This window comes from Antechinus flavipes, chromosome 2 (assembly GCF_016432865.1).
Source record: "Antechinus flavipes isolate AdamAnt ecotype Samford, QLD, Australia chromosome 2, AdamAnt_v2, whole genome shotgun sequence".
Lineage (NCBI taxonomy): Eukaryota > Metazoa > Chordata > Mammalia > Dasyuromorphia > Dasyuridae > Antechinus > Antechinus flavipes.
The window spans coordinates 136,248,356-136,269,437 of record NC_067399.1 but is presented as its reverse complement, the minus strand read 5'-3'; the positions used below and the strand labels follow the sequence as shown (position 1 = coordinate 136,269,437).

General features: G+C 33.7%; 1 protein-coding gene across 4 annotated transcripts; it reads right to left on the bottom strand.

The window, feature by feature from the left end:
- Positions 1-3,525: 3,525 nt before the first annotated feature.
- On the bottom strand, positions 3,526-20,006 carry VDAC3 (voltage dependent anion channel 3). 4 transcript variants are annotated; one of them, XM_051975612.1, is made up of 9 exons: positions 19,893-20,006; positions 16,523-16,594; positions 15,214-15,263; positions 11,244-11,396; positions 10,409-10,461; positions 8,147-8,374; positions 7,346-7,496; positions 4,392-4,449; positions 3,526-4,061 (listed from the first exon to the last, which is right to left on the bottom strand). In XM_051975612.1, the coding sequence occupies exons 2-9, from the start codon at positions 16,587-16,589 to the stop codon at positions 3,970-3,972; spliced, it is 852 nt and encodes a 283-aa protein (XP_051831572.1). In that variant the 5' UTR covers positions 16,590-16,594; positions 19,893-20,006; the 3' UTR covers positions 3,526-3,969. The 4 variants fall into 4 exon arrangements, with proteins under 4 accessions (XP_051831572.1, XP_051831574.1, XP_051831570.1 ...); XM_051975614.1 differs by having other exon boundaries at positions 16,523-16,591; positions 19,893-20,001; XM_051975610.1 differs by lacking the exon at positions 19,893-20,006 and adding an exon at positions 19,558-19,664.
- Positions 20,007-21,082: the final 1,076 nt, after the last annotated feature.

Genomic DNA, 21,082 nt, shown 5'->3' with positions numbered 1-21,082 from the left:
ATATAACTTCCACTATCATATATCCTTTCTTGAACTGCTAATTTGTTATATTTGAATACTCCCTACTGTTCCGCTGAAAACATGACAATGTTCTTTTTTGTATTCCCTTTTTTCTAAAGCAAAGTTTTTACATGTAATTGAAAAAAAACCTGAGCACTTTATCATGTGTTGTAACAGTTGCACATTCATCTCATAAACCTTGTCATTTGTAAATTTTAGGATATTTAGGTGGTTCCACTGATGAAGCACTAGGCCTGGAATCTGAAAAACCCAAGTTTAAATCTAACTTCACACTTATTGTGCAACCCTTTGTTAACCACTCTTAACCTGTGTGCCTGTTTCTTATCTATGAGAATGCTATCTACTTCCCAGGATTTTTTCTGAGAATAAAATATTTGTAAAATACTTAGCACAGTGCCTGACTTAAAGTGCTTTATTTTGATTTCAAAAAATTTTTTTATAAAGTTAACAATGTGAGAAATGAGAATCTTTTCTCTCAAGCTTGAGCTCCATGTTTTACAGCCATGCTGGCTAAATACATTTATCTTTTAAAGTTTCTTTTGTCCATTGTTTTAATTTCAAAAATACCTACTCAACTGTGACTTTTTCAAGCTTGACAGGGAGTGTTTTTATATTTATCTATGATTCAAGCACATGTCCAGTTTTACATAAGTTAATCTTTATTGAAAACCATTCTTCTTTTCAACACATAAAATTTGCAGCCTTTCATTCTCTGTTGGAATAATAGCCCTGCATGATTCAAACTGACATTCCATTTTAAGGGAATAGTTTTGAAGTCACAATTTCAGAGGACCAACAGTAAGTGAAGCATGCTTCCAACCTCTCAGCAGATAAAAGGATTAAGAACATGGAATAAAACATAATATTTTCAGATATTATCCATGTGTGTTAGAAGTAGCATTTCTGGGTGAATTTCGAATTCTGTGGATGCATCTCTAATTCTAATACTTTGGGACAATTTTCTTGCCCAAAACGTTGAGAAGCTATTTCATCATGTTTTGGCAGGAGGCTAATGATACAGACTCAGTTATGTGGCAAATTCTTATATGGTCAAGTTATACAATATAGGCAAGCATAGATCACTTACAATCTGCAGTTGGAAGGAACACTTACTTGATACTAATAAGCTCACCAATCTGAGTTGTCTTTAATTAGGTTTTTAACTACTTATGAGCATTCCTGCCTGTTTTATTAGTAGTGTTCGTATTCTCATCACACAGCAATACTTTACACATAGTAAAGCTTTCATCTGATTCCTTTACCCCACATTATTTTCTTCAGTTTGGTACAAGATTGCTTGTTTGTTCCTTTCTTTGAACTCAGTTCTGGTATATCTGGAGTATTTTCCTTATGGTTTCTTTTCCATTTTTGTTCTTTTACACTAAGTGCACTTCTTGTCATGTTTGAGGTGATGCTAAAATGAGATTAGATTGCTAGGCCCACAGAGATGAAGACTTGCCTAAAAGGGCATACACAGTGGGAAAAGTAGTCTTATAAACCTGAATCACCTGCTTAGAAACCCCGTTCTCTCCTTTGGATATTTCCCCAAAGAACATTCAACAACATGAAGGGAGATAAAGCATCATCACATGCTCAGAGGAGATATCACACGTCCATATTTATTTACCAGCACCCAAACTGATTGTTAGAAATGGTATTTGTAGCTCTAGAGTTCAAGACACAAACTTCTAATACAGTATCAGTGAGGACCTGTATTTGTTATATTAGAAGGACTGGAGGAAAAGTGTGTAAGAGGAAAAAACAAGATGGCAGGTTTTTCTTTTCCTCTTGACTACTCATGGGAATAATAAAATGTGAAATGAAAAGGCTAAAGCTAAATGGTTACTCTTATTTCTTAGGAGTGCAAAGGATAAAAGAGTAATTTAGGTGTTCCTATTCTGAAGATCCAATTTCCCATCCCCCCAACCATTCAGGAGAGAAATTTGTACTATTTAAGATACCTACTGAATGTTAAAATTTACATTACAAATGCCTATTTCAGTATCTCTATGCATAAAGAATGGTTGCTAAGCAATGAAATATTTTCATTTATACAAACTAACCACAAGTATACCATTATAAAACTTTAGTCATTTGTTTCAAAGTTCAGGTCTAGAACAGCATTAAGTTCAACTAACCTGGCAATTAAAACAAGTTAATCAAGTCCTTTGTCAAGTTCATCCTTCTTGTCCTTTGACTTTGACCTCCATGGAATGCCAAGAAATGGCAACACAAAATTGAAGAGAGCTGCCCTGCAGCATTACTTCATTTACACATGGCATGAAAAGTCCTATTTGCATGAATTAGTTTAGAACACAACCAATGAAATTTCTATGTGCAGAAGCCACTGTATATAATTTATTTATTCATTATATGGTAGATAAGGTTTTTCTAATAAAATTTTGAAAACTGCTCATGAACATTATTTGTTCCTAAAATAAAAATAGCATAAGTTCTGTGCAAAAATTTGCAGGACATTAAGTTGGTTTTTTTGAAGGGCTGGGAGCCAAATAATAGGTATCTGAAATCTCCCTTCACTAAAGGGAAATTCATTGAAATTTTGTTTCTATGTATGATGTGGATAGTGCAAAACTGTTAAAAGCCTGATTTGACTATTGTTTACTTTGGTTGTTTAACTTGCTCTTTGGTAGATTAAATCAGGCAAAACAACATTCAGAAATAAAGCCTTTGTCGCTGAAAAATCAGTATCCCCTTTTCTTTTTTTCTTAAAAATTCCTGCTTATAAAATAGGAAATAAAATTAAAATTTTTTTCATTAATGTGAGTTATTATACATAAGGCAGGAAAGGAATTTACATACTTTTATTATATGTCTCTGCTATAACTCCTGCTGCAAGTTCCATTAATAAGATTATCTTTTGTTAAAAATTTTACTAGTATAAATTGTAACTAGCTAATATAATTGCTTACCCAAAATATAGTACATATCAAGTTTGTAGTAGTTTTAAACTGAGCTAAGACTTTTGGAACCCCTTGTATTTCCATTTAGCTCTTCTGCCATCAATCTGCAATCTTGAATTGCAGATATAATTTTTGAAAAACACATCACTAACTCTTTTCTGTAATCTTTATGAGAGTTCTACTCTCATATCCCATGCATGTCTCAATTTTTTCCCTCCATTATGAAATTTGGGTGCTTTTGCTTCTTTCTATCTAGTCATCCTCTCTATTAAGTTTTTTCTGTCTTCAAAATCCTATGTAATTCTTAATTGATCCTGGAAATGGAATGAAGCATAATCAAAATGTTTTTCTGAGCAGATCTAAGAAGAGTGGAGCAGAGAAACAGTCTTTCGTTTATCCCTTAGGTTAAATATTTTAACCAATAAAGAAGCTGGTTAGAAAAAACAGGTAACAATAGCTTAACATTTTTGTCTAAGTATCTTGAATATATTAAATCTTTAAACAAACCCAACCCAAACTACCATTCATACGAAAGCATTTGTATCATTCAAGTAAACCACCACTAGGCAACACATAGAAGCAATAATGTTCCAAATGTGATGAATTTATTTTACTCTGATGCAAAACCAAAGCTTTCACTATAGCACAGAGACCAATTTGATAAAAGGTCATGAAAAAGTGGTGTAAGGACATGCAGGACGTGATGTACAAACTGGAGGATCAGGTCATTTCCTTTATAACATGACACTACAACTGTCGTTGAAAAACAAATTTAAAAATAACACTGAGAAACCGAACTGAAATGTGGCACAAACATTACAACTTCCATGCATGCCTTCAAGTATCTCTCTCTTATAATAGACTCAAAAACCTCTAGACTTCAGCGTGGTGGCGCTACAACAATTCTTTGGAAGAATAAAAAGTTCACATTGTTGAAATTTCACAGAAGAATATTAAGGCCAAAACAGAGTGGGTTCATTTCTCTTCATTTCCAGGAATAGATCTGATATTTTACTTAAAAACTATATTAAGCTTCCAATTCAAATCCCAACCCAACCTTATGACCTCCTGCATTGAAGTTCTTTCCATCAATTAAAGCTGAAAGTGTCAATTTTACACCTGACAAGGAAAAAAAAAAAAAATCATAATATTATTACTTAAAAAAAAAAAAAGCCTACATTTTAGATAAGGGCAAGTCAAACTTTACTTGTGATCATCCATTTAATTCAGTAGTCTGATTAATGATATAATTAGGAAAAAAAGCATGGATTTTTACGGTTTATATTTAGCATGAACAATGCTAAAACCTGCATTTTTATAAAGTTAATTTTGCTTTCTGTTCTAACGATCACTACAAATTTATTCCAGCCCTACAAAATTTGTTACTCCCTTCCCCATCCTTCTTTCATTAACATCACCACCTCCCTACTTCCAATCCCCTTTGGTTACCTGCTCGGAGTGTCTGAGTATAACCAAGTCCAATAAGGCTGGCATTATTCACTTTACCCTAAAATTAGGAGAAACAAAAGAGTTACTTCATGTGGAGGTATTCCTACCTATACTATCCAGATGTCAGAACTATCTTAGGATACAATTTATAACTAAAAACTTATAATTTAACTATATAACTAAAGCTTAAGAGATAGAAAAGTTAATTTCTACAGTAACATTTAAATTATTCTTAGGACAATACTATAATGTTGACTCCTAGAGTAACCCAGAAATTTGTTCTAAGATCTAAAGCCTTTATGATGAAAGATTTTTGATAGTTGTTTTCACATTACCTGAATTTTACAGTAGCTACTCAATACATGTGTTGACTTGATTTAGACAATTTATATCTTTATTTTTTGAATCTGATAAACAATCTCAATTTATACTTAAAAGTAGATGAGAAAATGCTAGAATACATCAGTACCTCACCAAAATGTTAAAATTCTAATAATTAGTATGGTAAAGTACTACTTAGAATACTCCAACATTCAAAAGAAAAATTTAACAACATAGCTAATGTACAAGGTACTAAACTTGGTTTGGGTACATTTATCTAGTATCTAGCATAACCAAAAAATAAAACATCATGATATTGTAAAAATGTTTAAGTCAAGAGAATTTGATTTAAGACCAGGTTCTGCTGTTTACTAGTTACATCACCTTGGACAAGATAATTAGAAACTCTGAACCCATTTCCTTTTCTGCAAAGTAATGATAATTCTATCAACTGCCTACTTTACCAACACTATTTATGAAGACATATTTGTAAAAATGTTATGATTATTAGCAAGTACTGCAGAAACATAGGATAATTACTACACACTAGAACAGCAATTCTCAAACAAGGCTCATGGTTTTCTGGGGATCAATCTTTGAGGTCAAAACAATTTTTTCAAAAATTTGTTGTTCTATCATATCCAATTCTTTCTGACCCTCTTTGGGGTTTTCTTGGCAGAAATACTTGAGTGGCTTTGCCATTTCCTTCTCCAGCTCATTTTATAGATGAGGAACGGAAGGAGTCTTGATTAAACGACTTGCTGAGGACCACATAGTGTGATCTTTGAGTCCAGATCTGTACATGTGTTTTCCTGATATTCTATCCAATGTATCATTTACTTACCTTATAAATACTAAGATGTTATTTGCCTATTAAAATATTACTTTACCCTTTCCCAACTTTACATCCCCCTAAGATGCTGAATTTTCTTCATATGCTATCACTAAAATAACTTATCACAGCAGATGCGAATCTATTTAATCTTTCTTCTATTAAGTTATGTATTAAAGAGACATACAAAAATACAATGGAAAAGCTAATTTAAAAATATTAAACATGTCATGAGGCTCCTATTCCTAAAAATTAGCAAATATTTTGAAAATTTATGACTTTTTATTTCTAATGCATATAGATAGCAGAAAACCCATTTGAACAAAAATATTTTGGAGCCCTCAATAATTCATAAAAATATAGAGGTCCTGATAACTGCTGACCTTAAAGCATTAAGTTTCCAAAGTATGAATTTTTATCCAGGGTGTAAAATTTGTAACACCTGGCCAACCTATTACGTAAATGATATGCACAAATTGGACTAATTCACAGCAAAAGACATTTTGGACCAGACTTGGATTTTCACTAGCATAGAGAGCTAGCTCCCTCTATAAAGGCATACTAGAACCATTTACAATTTACAATCTTAAAAGAGAGTGGTACTAAAATAGAGAGAGAGAGAAAGTAAGTGTGGCGTGTTGTGTGTGGTGCTGAGGGGTTAAATAATTTGGCCAGGGTCACATAGATAATATATAGCAGAGGCCAAGACAGGAAAAAATGGATTAAAATCTATTATCCCATGCTGTCTTCATAGTGAAAGAGAAGTCTCAATTTTTATAAAACTAAATGATTGATGGATTTTTTAAAATAGAAAGATAGCTTTATTTTCACATGTGTTATGTATATAGAATGCCCTGAACTATAAATACTGACACAAAGCACTGCCAAGTAGAGGTGCTATCAGGTTCGCTTTAATGAATAAAAGTAAAAACAAAAGAAAGCAAACTACACCCTTTAAGATGGTATTTTTTCTAAAATGCCATATAAGTGGTCGGGATCATAACAATTAATCAAGTCTTAATGATAGTTCACTTTCATGATATAAAGATTTTTGATTCACTATTTAATATTAAGTAATTTTGGCAAATTATTTAAATCTGTGCTTCAGTTTCTACATCTTTAAAATGGGGAAGATGGCATGTGCCCTGATATAAGACAACAATATATAAAATGAGAAAATAGACAACTAAGTGGTAAAGTGAACAGAGTATTGCACCTGCAATGAGGAAGAACTGAGGTTTGAATCTGGCTTAAGGCATTTATTAGTAAATGACATAAGTATGTCACAATTTCTGCTGTTTCATCTTTAAAAGAAGGATCAAAACACCATGTAATTCCACAGTAGTCACAAAGACAAAATAAGATTAAGGTTTGCAAAGTACTTTACAAATATTAGATGCTATATAAATGCTAGCTACAACTATTATTTATATGAAATACTTTCTAACCTTGAAATGCTAGAAATGTAAACATTCATTATACCCCATTACAATTACTGAAAACTATTTTGCTACAAAAAGTAGCAACAAAGTATATGGTAATGCAATCTCATTTATCATCAAGAATTAGAAAATTTTAGAATTCAAAAGAGCCTTAGGGATCAGTTCAAACTGTCATTTTACAAAGGAGTAAACTAAGGCTCAAAGGGGAAAATTCACCTGCCCCAGGTCACAAAACTAATCAACGACAGAACTGATACCCGAGTGTCCTTTCACATAAACAAAATCAATCATAGACCATTCATTTACAACTTGTGGGTGAAAATTCAAAAGCAGAATGCCATTCAAGCATCTATTCTTACAGATATAGAAGTTCTTTGATCCAGCTTGTACTTAGCAGCAATGCCAAAACGGGTGTTGTTACTGCCAGCAGTCCAAGCAAGATTTATTGACGTTTCAATCTTCTCATTAACTCTTTGGTAGATCGACCCTCCAAATTCAGTGCCATCATTCCTGTTTTTACAATCCAGAGAAAAAATATAAAAATCCAGTCTTGCTTAGGTTTTCTTAACATGATTAAGAAATGCTCAGATTATAAATTAGGATCCCACTTTGCAATTTCTTATATAAACAAATGACTCCTAACAATAACTGAACTTATAACTAACTCAGGTAGTAATAAAAGAGTCTAAATTGCTTACACAGTTGCTCAAATGAGTAGATAATTTAGGGTGACTAAGCTTCACATAAAATTTGTGTGTAACATTTCCTAGACAATTCAACTGTGACCAAAGAACACTGGTTCTATCTATTTTTTCCATTTTCCTAGAATCCATGAACACTAAAGAAGCAGAGGGTTCATGGCAGACAACTGCCAATAAATAATAAAATCAAAAGGTAAAAGCACAGCATTAAAAGAAACAAGAGTCATTTTTTTCCCCCAGTCCAGCTCCAACTTAAGCTTCTCTCTTGAACTTATTATATTCCACTTCATATACACTACAGGAAAACTGGTCCAAATTCCTAAACATGACCTGCCCTTTCTCATATAGGTGCTTTTGCTCTTGCTGTTTCACTTCTCCCCATTTAAGATACCAAGAAACATTAACTTTTAAGTGTCCCATTCTGGTATCTAATATTAGCATTGAACTATTAATACTCACACATTTGTGTGTAGCTGAAAGTCAACAGCCCTATAACCCAGGGCAAAATTATTCTGAGACAATTTGGATTTGGCCGTGTCAAAACTCATCTGATAGCCAGCAAGCCATCCTTCATAAGCCAACACAGCCCAGCCATAGATAGTCGGTCCAGAGAAATCAATGTCAACATTTCCACCAAGACTGAAACAGTCCCGCTTATAGGAGGCCTTTAATTTCCCACTCTTCTTTCTGTAAAGAAAAACACTTAGTTTTTTATTTTTCCCAGTTAAATCTGTACAGTTGGTAATCTTAATCGTAGATCTTTATAGCCGCAGAGTCCAAACTGAAAGTTTTCTTTAATGATATATATTATATATAGTAAAACTATTAATCTTAAAAACATACATATAATTTATTAGTAATAAGAACTTGTGACATTTAACAGCTATTCCTTATTGTAAGTCCAACTATTGGGCCACATTATAATTCCATAGAGGTAACAACTGAAGCACAGAAATTAAGGGACGGAGAAGCTATTTTGATGAATCCATTTAAAACCACAATTGCATACAGTGAAATAACCAATATTACTTTGAGATATTTTAGGATACATGTCGGGTGCCAAATTTCTTTATATGTTTCCAAATGACAAAAAGATAACATTTTTAAGCATTTTAAAGTTATTAACTTATAATGAAGTTATTGGTTCACACAAATAATTATGTGTCAATAATAAGGGTTCTGATGAGACTCCCCTAACTCCAAATCAGTCCCTTTAAACATAAATGAAAGAGTACAACAGAACTTTATCTGTTATTACAGCTGCTATATTAATTTTAACACCTTTCTCCATGGAATACTGTCTTGGCACATTTGCCATCTAATTGGTTTTCAACTTTAAAAAATTATAAACAGAAAATAAAATGATCATTTCGACATACAAATTAAAAGAGAAAGTGAGCTTTGTCTATTTCTCTGCATTTTAAAAACTGTTTCAATAACTTTCATCTTTCTCTTTTTTGTAATGCTATCCCTAGCCCCTCTATTACTCTCAGCGCCTCTCTCCAAACTGAAATCTAAAAAAAAGAAAATCAAAATATAACTCTTATAACAAATATGCATATCCATGCAAAACAAATTTCCACAACAGCCATGTCAGAAAAATCTATGTCTGCACCTAAGTCTTATCATTTTTCTGTCAGGAAATTAACCAATCTGTTATCATAGTAACCCAGTTAGACAAATAGGTAACAACAGCATTCCCAAATTACAAATGAGAAAACTGAGGCACAGTTAAGATCTCTGATTTCCAAAGTCTAATTCTTTAGATCATGCTACCTCCTTAATAAACAGTTTTCAGTTAAATCTATTGCAACATTATGCATCAACACTTCCCTCCCTTAACAAACTTCTCCACCCTTCCCAACAAAAAAGGTCAAATAACAATACAATTAGAATAACTATAATGAATAAATGAGAGTACTTTAATGTTTATTATGTGCAGTTTGGCAAAAATACAAACAGAAAAGCAAGATAGATCCTGCTTTTAAGGAGTTCCCATTCTAAAAGCAAGATAACAAAATATATAAGGAGATTTCAACTGCAAGGCACATGGAAAAGCCCAGTGGATCTTATTTAGAGGGCAGCAAATGATAATGCTTCTTTAATGTAATTTTCATTGGCAAAAATCATACAGAATTCCAATGATGAACCATTTGATAGTACCAATGATTTTTGTGGGAACTTTCTCCTTCAGGTCAATAACTCACAACTTAATTTTGAGGGGAGAGCTCATAATGGTGATTTCATTGACAAAAAAGAATTCCCAGTGAGGACCCACTCTACCAGTGCAGATTAGCAACTGCTTTGCAATTAATCTCAATGTTGCCTGAAGATATGAGAATTTTAAGTAATGTGCTTAGAGTAAGTGTCAGAGGCAGCACTTGAATTTGGAATCTTGTTAACCTCAAGATCAGCACTCTATCCATTATACTATTCTAATTTTCAAAAATATAGTATGGGAAAATAGATATGTAGTGTTAAAGACTACCATGTATCATAAAACACTTTCTACCAACTACCCCTCACGTTAGCATTTTAACAAATTTATCATCCACTTTTCAATTTTCATATTCCAAGTTCTCAAATCTTATAATTTGCCTTTATTCTCAACATATTCTCCCTATCCTCTCCTCCACTTACAATCTCTTTTAAGTTATATGCCTATTCTTCTATGTCCTCTTGACCACAAAGGACACGGTAAAATCACGAATATATAATTACCCTGTGTTTGGTACAAATATGGTGTCAAGAGTCACCTTCAAACCTTCAGCCAACTGAAAAAGATAGAAATATTTAATATTACCAAAACTTTATATTCAAAAAGTCAACTTTAAGTACTTTCTAACTTTAAGTCTAAGGAAAAAGTAATTCACAGTACAAAATCTACTGCAACATTATGCATCAAAACACTTCCCTCCCTTAACAAACTTCTCCACCCTTCCCAACAAAAAAGGTCAAATAACGATATCTAATACAATTTTTTTTAGAAGTAGGGACCCCAAGAATTTCAAGAATTTTTGAAGTACAGTTTTAGTGCTAAAAATGAATTTAAACATCTTATCCTAACATTTAAAACAACATAAGGAAATATTTGTAAATTTTATAAATGCCTTTTTATAGACAGTGAAATAGTATCCTACATACATTTGGCACTGAATTAATATCTGATAGACTAAATGACTGAAAGTGTTACATAATCAAATAGAACAGGCTGATTTCAGATCTAGAATTCACAATGAATAAGTAATGGAATAGTTAACACTACACAACCTAGTTGTCAAACAGAATAAAATGTAATAACAATATAATACAACATAGATATTGTTAGTTTTTGGTTTTCTAAATCTATGTACTGTCCTATTTCTAGAGTTTCAGGTATTTCTTTATATCATTATACAGTCCTTACTCCTTTTATATAAGATCATGGAAGGATAAATAAAGAAAAAAGATAGTAGGCAAATTATTACCCACCAGTAAGACCCATTTTCAAGTTTGTTCAACATTTAATTTGCAAGGTAGACTTAAACTTAAAAACTAAATTTCTCTCTCCTCTTACTTTATCCTCCATGCTGATTTCTGTCCCCAGGGTATTGTCTGTGTTCCATTTTTGAACGAAGGTAAGCCCATAGTCACAGATCTTGTACTTCGTTTCCAAATTACCCGAAGCTTTACCTGTGTCAGTGTATGAATGACCAGATGTGGAAAATTCCTGATGAAAATGAGAAATTAGGTAACAATTTCAGAATTAACACATCAAATTAAACAAATTAATTTTAGAAAGCATTATTACATTACTTAGAAACTATAAAAGTTCACTATTTTTATACTTCTAACACTTGAATGATTATTCTATTTCTATAGCAAATCTCCAAATTTCCATCAATTCCTCCTCCCCTCAAGCGCTGATGTTAATCATTTTTAGATAACCCTTCAATCATTATGGTTCTCTTAACACCCCCCCCCCCCCCGGCTTTTTTTTTTTTTTTTTTTTTTTGGCATCCTACATAACAATATTAACAGGAATTGTCTTCAGCACACTTATATTAACTTTATGTTTAATTATTACTCTACTTGTAAAAAAAACAAACCCCAAATAAGAAATTAATGTATCTTAAACTCTTAAAGTTTCAACATTTCGGGTCAAACTCTTAGTTTTAAAATGATAAAAGAAATTTAGAGTTTTTATTTTCAATTCTTTGTTCTATTAAATACCTCACCATTTCAATGAAGTTTGTAGTAATTTATGTGAATCTTAAATGAAAACTACCAAGAGTAGAATAATTACTTTTGTATGGTCAGAATTCTAATGATTTTTAAGAAAGGATAATTTGTAGTATTTCTAGTATTCTTTGTAAATTGCAATGAAAAGCACCTGCCCTATTCTTCATCCTAAAATAGCAGTCAAATAGTCAAAATTATCACCATTGATATGTAAACTATTGCCCTTATATGGGCAAACACTTTTAAAATACTGCCAATTCTTCGTATCATTTCACCGTGCACTTTTGCTTCCTCCCATTAGCTAACATCTTCCCATCTAATGCTAATTAAATATGCTATGTCCTTCATGCTAGAGAAATATGACTGGACAGTTATTATATACTTATCAGCACAGAGCAGAACACTTTTAGAGGAAAAATCCATGAAGCAGAGTTAAGTCAAATTCTAGGTAAAAAATCATTGCATTTTAATCCTATCAATATTGTACAAAATTTTTGTATGGAATAATCCTACTTTTCCACTGGACACTAACATCAAAGTATTTCATTTTAGCGAATATAAATTTGAAATCTTGATGATAAGTACAATGATGAATATAAAAATTATTATACTATCAAAGAAATTTTAGATATAACACATCAAGATAAATTGCTCCTATCTTCTAAATTTCCTTGTTACCTCTGGTTAGAAATATCATAGATTTAAGAGAGCTGTGGTTCATATAATACTTGAGTTTTAAATAGGTTGAACTATAGACACAAAATTGGTTAAGTTTCTGTATAACTACTTAAGTGTTTTACACCAGAAAAATATTAGTAGCATGTTTAAAAAATATGCTAGATAATTCACAGTTCTATATTGCATGCTATGTTAGCAACACAACCACAAAAAAAATATTATTGCAACACAAATGGGTTGTTTTTATCATGAAAACATTAAAATATCATTTTCCATACAAGGAAAATGAAAAAGATACTATTTTATTGTGGAATTTTGATAGCTGTGATGAAAAAAGCATTATTACCAGACCAAAAACATACATGAGGAATAAAAAAGCAAGCACAAAAGCACACTCTTTATTCTTACCAGCTGGATGAATAATCCCAAACCACAGCCGCATGAAAAGATAAAATTTTAAAGTTTTGTGATTTCTCTGACCATGAAAGCTCCTTCTACAGGTCCCCACATACCTTTTAAAAATGCTACTATAATTTAATAAAAAATTGTATTCAACTTAAAAAAAAAAGATCCAAATAAAAAAATATATTTTCTATGTAAATATTTCCTCTAAAAAAAGATTTTATATATAAATATAATGTTCATGAATACATGTTATGCCCACAAAGCAAGATTTTTATCCTTATTTAACAGGTAGAAACACTTAGACCCAGAATGGCAGTGCTGATACAAGATCAAAAAATCAGTAATACTGTTCAAAACCAGTAACAGAAGAACTCAAGTCTTTCAACTGTAATCCTCTATTCTAATCCCATCATAATGTCTCAAATGATGCCTGCAGTGATTTACAGAGATCCTGAAGGCCACGCAAGAGAGGCTACCAGTGATGATAAAGGGAAAAAGGTAGACTGGACTTCTCTTAAATGAAATTAATGGCTAAGGTGCTCCTGAAAGTAAACTAACAAAATCTTTTCTATTCTCGTGATTTCTAATAAAAAGTTTTTATGAGCATTCATTAAGGCCGTTGGATGGTGTGAGCTTGTATTTTATTTCTAAGATTTTGTCAACTAAAGGATTTTATCACAAAGTATTAGAGATAATAACGAATCAGTTTGTGAAAGTGAAGGAAACTAAAACTTTAATAGGGTATAAGTAGAGTCTAACTTTTCAGTAAAATTAGAAGTGAACACATTCATGACTTTGGCCCTGGGATAGTTACCTACCATCTATCTTTGCCTTTGACAGATTAAAAAAGTTCTTTTTAAATATTTGATATGTATTCAAGAAAAAATTTGCTTTCTTTATCCCTATGTTTAATAGTCTAAGAGGAGCTGCTAGCTCTATAAGAGAAATAATTAACTTGGAAAAAAATTTTTGTAGCAAGCTTTTCTAATAAAGATTAATTTCTAAAATATGTGTGTATGTATGTGTATATATATGTATGTATATATGTATGTAAAACTAATTCAATTTTATAAGAGTAAGAACCATCCTCCAACAGATATAGAATTAAATGATATGAAGAGGTAGTTCTTACAGGATGATATTCAAGCTATCAACTGTTTTATATATATATATGTATATATGTGTGTGTGTGTGTGTGAAAATAGGCTTAAAATCATAATGACCGAGAAATGGAAACTAAAACGAATTTCAAATTCCACTTCACACCCATCATCTTGACAAAGATATACAATGACATGTTACAGGGGCTATGAGAAAACCAGCACATTAATGCACTGTTGGTGGAACTAATTGGCACAGCCATTTTGTAGAGCAATTTAGAAACTATGTTTAAAGTGCGTATCTTCTGATGTAATGATACTTCTATTAAGTCCAAATAAATCCTAATGAGAGAAAAGAAAAAGCCCATTCAGAGCAATTCTTTTTTTTTGTTGTTGTTGTGGCAAAGACCTGGAAATGAAGGGAATACCCATAAATTTGAAAATGACTGAACAAATTATGAATGTAATGGAATACTATAATGTTCTAAGGAATGATGAAAAGGATGTGATTCAGAAAACTCTAAGACTTATAGGAACTGATACAAAGTGAAATAAGCAAAACCAGGAAAATAATTTAAAAAATCACAATTTTGTAAAGACAACTCTGAAAGACTTAAGATCTTGGATCAATGAAGTAACCAATCATAATTCTAGAAGAGAGGTAACAGACCCAAGATGCAGAATGACATATGTTTTTGGACATTGCAAATATAGAAATTTGTTTTTCTTTTAACTCAAAGGTGTAGTATGAGAGAGAAAATAAATGTTTATTAAATCAAAAATTAAAAGGATGATCTTGAGAATCAAAATTATGGTTAGGAAAAAAGAGCAAAGTATAAAATACACTACAACAACTGCCTTACTCATTCTCTGAAGAGGAATCTAAATGCTATAGTCCAGAACAAAGAGAGAGAGGGAGAATCCAAAACAAATGGTACTCACAATTAGAAATAGGCATGCCTTATTTTTTAAATTGCATAACCGTTTAAGTAATTGCAATGAAAGATTTTTTTTTAAGAGTTAATAGAGAAAAATATACATCTATAAAATATGTGGGAAAATGGCACAAAACCATTAAATGTTCCTTTAGACCACCTGCTATTTAAAATCTCAGGTACTCACCACTCCACTGCAAGACTTGGTTCTAAGATCTATTTTAACCATACCAAACCCTGAAATATATATAAAAAAATTATATTCAAAAAGTGAAAGTTACAAGAAAAAGTTATGTTTGCTACAATTTAATATAACTATTTCCTCATAATTTTAATTATAACCAGGTAACACAAAGCATCTTTACAAGACCAGGAAACAGAGAATTAGCCTACTTATTCATAAAGATGAGAAATACTTCTGCCACATTACAAGAAAGAACAGCATTCTGCAAAACAATTTAGCTGATATATGCATCTATATCCAAAGATAAAAATGACAGCAATGTTGCATAACATTTACTGAATAATCTTAATACGTTCAGCAAAGGAAAATAACATCACTACAATTCAATTGTTCAGTTGTATCATGTATCTTCATGATCTCATTTGGGGTTTTCTTGGCATAGATACTGGAGCAGTTTGTCATTTCCTTCTCTAATTCATTTGACCAAAGAGGAAAGTAAATCAACAGGGTTAAGTGACTTGCTCAGGGTCACATAGTTAGTGAGTATCTCAGGCATGGTTAGTGAGAACTCAAGAAAAGGAGTCTTTCTAATTCTAGATCTGGTGCTCTATCCAATGAGTCAGATAAATAAATGGTTTTAAAAGAGAGTCTCATTGCTTAAGAGTACTGATAAGCTTGAGGACAACTAGAATAGGGATGGATCTTCAACCCAAACAGAAATATGTAGATTGGGGAAAGAAACTACCGATAGCTGGCTGGAAGAACTGAGCAGGCTTCTAACAGCTGTTTCCAGCTGACAAAAGGTTGTCATGTGGAAGAGGTAACATTAATTCTGTGTGACCACAAACGATCACCACAAAATGGAAAAAGGCAACAACAATCTCAAAGTCAGGAAAAACTGACATCAGAACTGTCTAAAAATAGAACAGGCTACCTGGGAAGTAGTAGATTCCCTCTCAGTGGACATTTTCAAGCAAAGGCTGGGTGACCACTTGCTAGATATATTATAATTTGGATATGTGGGAGGAGTATGTGTTGGACTACATGACTACTAAAATTCAGTCCAATTCTCAAATTCTTTCGATTATGGATAAATATGCTATTTAATTATTTACTTGTCAGTCTTCTTCACTACTTTACAAGAATATGACCTAGAACCAGAAACAAAATAACAAAAGCAAAAAACATCTTTCTTAAAATATACTATTTCTCTTAATGAGTAGCAGGACTTTAATATTACTCTTCGTTATCTCTCTAATATGAAATCAATGAAATTATTAATATTTTATAAGCAAAGCCATAGTATACATACCATATCCTTTGTTGAAGACATCTTTGGCAGCCTTTCCTAGGTCACAGTAAGTTGGTGTGTCACACATTTCTTCTGAGAAAAACAGAAATAAAAGAAATAGAATAATAACACAAATGGACTAGTTCTTTCATTACCTTGTCCAATAAAAGGGGTAGTGTTATCTTATTAAGGCAAGAAAAGTAATATTAAGTCAAATCAACAACTATCCAGTTTCAAAGAGATGTATTTACTCTAAGAAGCTTAAAGCTTGTCTTTTGTTTAGATATAATTCGGATTTTCATGATTCATGACTGAATCAGAAATGAGCAAAAAGATGTTTGCCTCTAGACCTGTAATAATACAATACTAGAGTAAAAACTGATAACATTCTTTCATTTAAATCAAATGTTTATTATCCATTAACTGACAACTACAAAAGGCTAAAAAAATTTAAAATCTAAATCACTCTTGTTTATAAGGGAGCTTTTTCAGATGAGAAAGAATAAAAAAGAATTTTTATCAAATTCAGAGGTGCTCTTGAAAAATAAAAGAACTCTTTTCTTTTAAATATAACCAGATCAATATTATTTGACTTTTTTCTACAATATGCAAAAAAACCAAAAAACCAAAAACCAAAACAAAACTATAAAAACATCTCTTAGAATTGTTATAAAAACTGAGGTAAAAAAACACCTCAGAGGCAGAGCAAAATAGGCAAAAACAATAGAATACACACACACACACATATAATGGCTACATTAAAGTAAATAAAAAGATCACTAAAAGGAAGTTGAATCTTAGGTAATAAAAAAAAAATCAATGAAGGCTTTGGAAAAAGAGATACTAAGCATACCTCCAGAGCAGAGGTAGGACACTACTAAAACAGAATATTACATACATAGTCAGACAAGGTTTCTTAACTGAATGTTGTTGCAGAATCGCTTTTTCATTGTCACAAGGGAGAGGTTCAACATTGGTACATAATAGATAGGAAATGATTGGGATAAAAAGACAAAAGATAACCAAAAAAAAAAAAAAAAAAAAAAAAAAAGCATAGCCCAGAAATAGTTTTTATGAACCCTTGAAAAGAGAACAACAAATCAATCACAACCTTACAAATTCAGTTCTTCAAAAACTGAATTATTTTATGTTTAATGTATAACTATATCAGCTTGATTGCCATCTTGGGGAGAGGGATAAAGAGGGAGGAAAAAAACAAATCAAAATACTATAAAAGTAACTTGAAAACGAAAACATTTTTAAAAATGAATTAGCCTATGATTGAATATCATTCACAAAAAATGGAATTCTGGAACCAAGCCTATACAGTAATCCCCTATTGCCAAAAAACTTTTCAGATCCAAGATAAAAATGGTGCAAATTCTTCAAAAGTCCAAAGTGCCTTAAATTCTCACTTTAAAAGTGAATTTTTTATCACTTGTCATTATAATCTTTTAAGTCAAGTTCATATAGAAGACACTGCATTTGTGAGCCTGATGGCTTTTTTGTCCTCTTTATATAATAAATCTATTTATGCAGTAGATTTTGAAGTTTCTGACACTGAGGTTTCAAAAACTAAATCAATCAAGTATGTAACTATTTCAAACTATCCCCTTAGGCAAACTTGTGATTATTATTTGGAAACATAGTGCTCCTGAAGGTAGTCTAGATAAGGGGACAGCCTCTGCATTATGAAGGTAAAAATTTTTAAGTTAATGATCCCATTTGTTATAACCCTCTGCTAGTTATTTAATCCAATCCTGGCAAACGTTGCAAAAATGATACAATGTTTAAAAAAAAAAAGTTTACCTGTTCAAAAAAAGGTAATGAATGAGCACTGTCAACATCATTAAAATAGTAAACTTCAATTTTGTCCTGAAATATGGAATTTCTTATTTCACTTCAAGGACAATTTTATTTTACAAATAGTATCTTAATAGGGGTCTTTATGTTTTTATATTTAGGAGACACTATCTAACCTACTTCTACAAAGTGTTTTACTTTTTCATTTACTTTCAAAACTTCTCCCAAATACTTATGGTAAATTTTATGATTTAGTCCCTACTTTCTTTCCTGAGCTCTACTTTGTTTGACCCAATGTCATTTTCCCCCAAATGTTAATTTATTAATGGCATTTTAAAAAATAGTGCCTAGGAAGAATCTGGGACTTCATGTTTTATGTATCTTGGCCAAATGAAATAAACCTATTGAGCTCTGATATGTGCACTATGGGCTGATGCTTATTATTAGTGAAGAAACAGAATAAATTTTGCTATTAGGAAAAAAAAGGCTACTTACAAAAAGAGCTCACATTTACACAGATTTAAAGAGCTTTACGTTATCTTATTTATGTCAACTCAGGTATTTAGTCCCAGTGTTCATCAACTTGTAAAACATCCAGAAGAGGATGCAGGCTCTGAAAGAAGAGAAGGGAGCTCCCACCCTCTTCTCCGCTCCTGCCTGGGGTTACTCCTTTGGAATTTGTACAGCGAACGACCCAGTTTGGACTTTAAACAGCTTATCTAGAAGACAACCCTAGCAGCTTCCCTCGAATATTATCTTCTTTGCTCTATTTATTAACGGAGCTCCGGCACGAAGACGCGAGAACCCCAGGGCGCCGGCGCGGCCGCGGCTCCTCCCATGGGCCCCCCAGTAGGGGGTCCGGGCGCCAAGTTCCGGGAGCAGGTGACAGACCGCCTTCCCCCCCCGGGCACGCTCCCGGGCACATTCGGAGGCTCGCGAAAAGCGCTCCAGACATTTAGCCAAGAAGACGACAAGGGGCGGGCTTCCCCTCCCCCCCGCCCAGCCCGGCCCTGCCCTGCCCCCTCGGCCGCGACACAGAACCCCTACCCTCGCTCCCTCCCTCCCTCCTTCGCACCACTCCCCCATTCCGGCTCTTCCCCGCCCCCAAGCCGCCGCTCTCACAGTTACCAAGCGGTCTCTATTCCTCCTCCCCCATCCATTCCTGCTTCCCTGTCGTATTCCACCCCAAACCCAGACCCGTACCCTTAGCCTCGGGCCGGCCTGCGTGGCGCGCGAGCCCGCGGCCTCCTCACCTCTAACTGAGAAGCCACTCTCTCCTCTTCACCAGGGCAAAGCTGAAGGTCTTCTCCACACCGACCCGCGTGCGCCTGCGCTGAAATCGCTCTCAGAGCAGCGCCTGCGCATCGCGGGACGCTACTTCTCCCGCCCCGCCCCGCCCCGCCCAACCCGTTCCCCCAACCCCACCCCAGAGCGATCGCTTCTTTGGCGCCTGCGCTGTTGTTTTCTGGCACCTGCCGAGGGGAGTGGCGGCGCGGCGAGGCGTGATGTCGTGGGGGGAATGGGAAAACCGAGGTGCCCAGAAGGGCGCAAAGCTACCCCCACAAGTTCCAGACTCTATATCGCTTACCGTGTACACGTGCGCAGGAGGGGTCCCCGACACACAAAGTAGCCGAGGGGCTAGGAGAGCGAGGGAATGGACGCTAGAGAAGTACGACCATCCCTGAATGTGCCTACTCTCGCGAGAACCGCCGTGGGCGGAACCCCGATTTCTGTTACCAAGGAGAAAGAAGGCGGAGCGTCGCTGGTTTGCGCGCTACCCTGGTCCTTAGAAATCCTCAGCAGATTCGGATCCCTGGGAAAGTCATTGAGGCAGTCTGACCCTTAGTCTCCTTCTCTGCAAAATGGAAATAATCATAATTAGCCAACCTCAAGGTTTTTGTGAGGTTTAATTAAGACAGTACAAATCGCTTTGCAAACATTTTGAAGGGCTCTATGAATGTTGGTTTTTATTTTGTATCATATAGGAATAGCCTGGACCATTCAACCTCCGTCCTGAATGGATGCTTTGGACCTTTTAATTTTAGGCTTCCCCGAGATATGTTTAAAAATTAAATGTTTTAAATCGGGTTACCGAATGCCTGGCCTAAACACATTACCATTATTTCATGTGATCCCCCATGCAAAGTGGAGGAGTAGCAGGAAGGTTCCCTATAAGATCAAGTAGAAAAGGATGGCTTATTTATTGACTAGGAGTGCTCTTGGACCTTCTTACAAGGCCTGAAGTCAAAACAGATGGCTTAATAAGCTTGTGCTCCTATTTTGTATGATCCATTTGGATTTGGAAGGTGTCCAAAAAGACTTTAGTTCTTTCTAATGACCTCCCATTTTTGTAGATCAGGAAATTAAAACTCTGAGTTGAGTGTTCTAGCCGAGGCTACCCACATAGTAAGTGATAAAGGATTGAAGTCCAAATCCCTTAACTCCAAATTACACTTTATTTAATTTGTTTTCACTACCCTTTATATTCTTTCCTTAATCCATCTTCACAAATAGTGAAAATACCAGGAGTCAATTATTTTTTCCCCTTAGCCTTCTATTTAAATATTCTAGCAAGTAACTTTTAAATTCTTAGTACCTATCAAATTTGGAAGACTTTGAATATGGGCTTCCCAATAGACTGCATATGTATTGTCCAAGAATCTTAGCTTTTTCTGAGGTAACTTAATCATGGCATCTCATGGAGAAAACCTACCAAAGCACATAGAAGTGATCAGGTACTTCTTTTAAATAATATTTTTTCCCATCACATATAAAGAC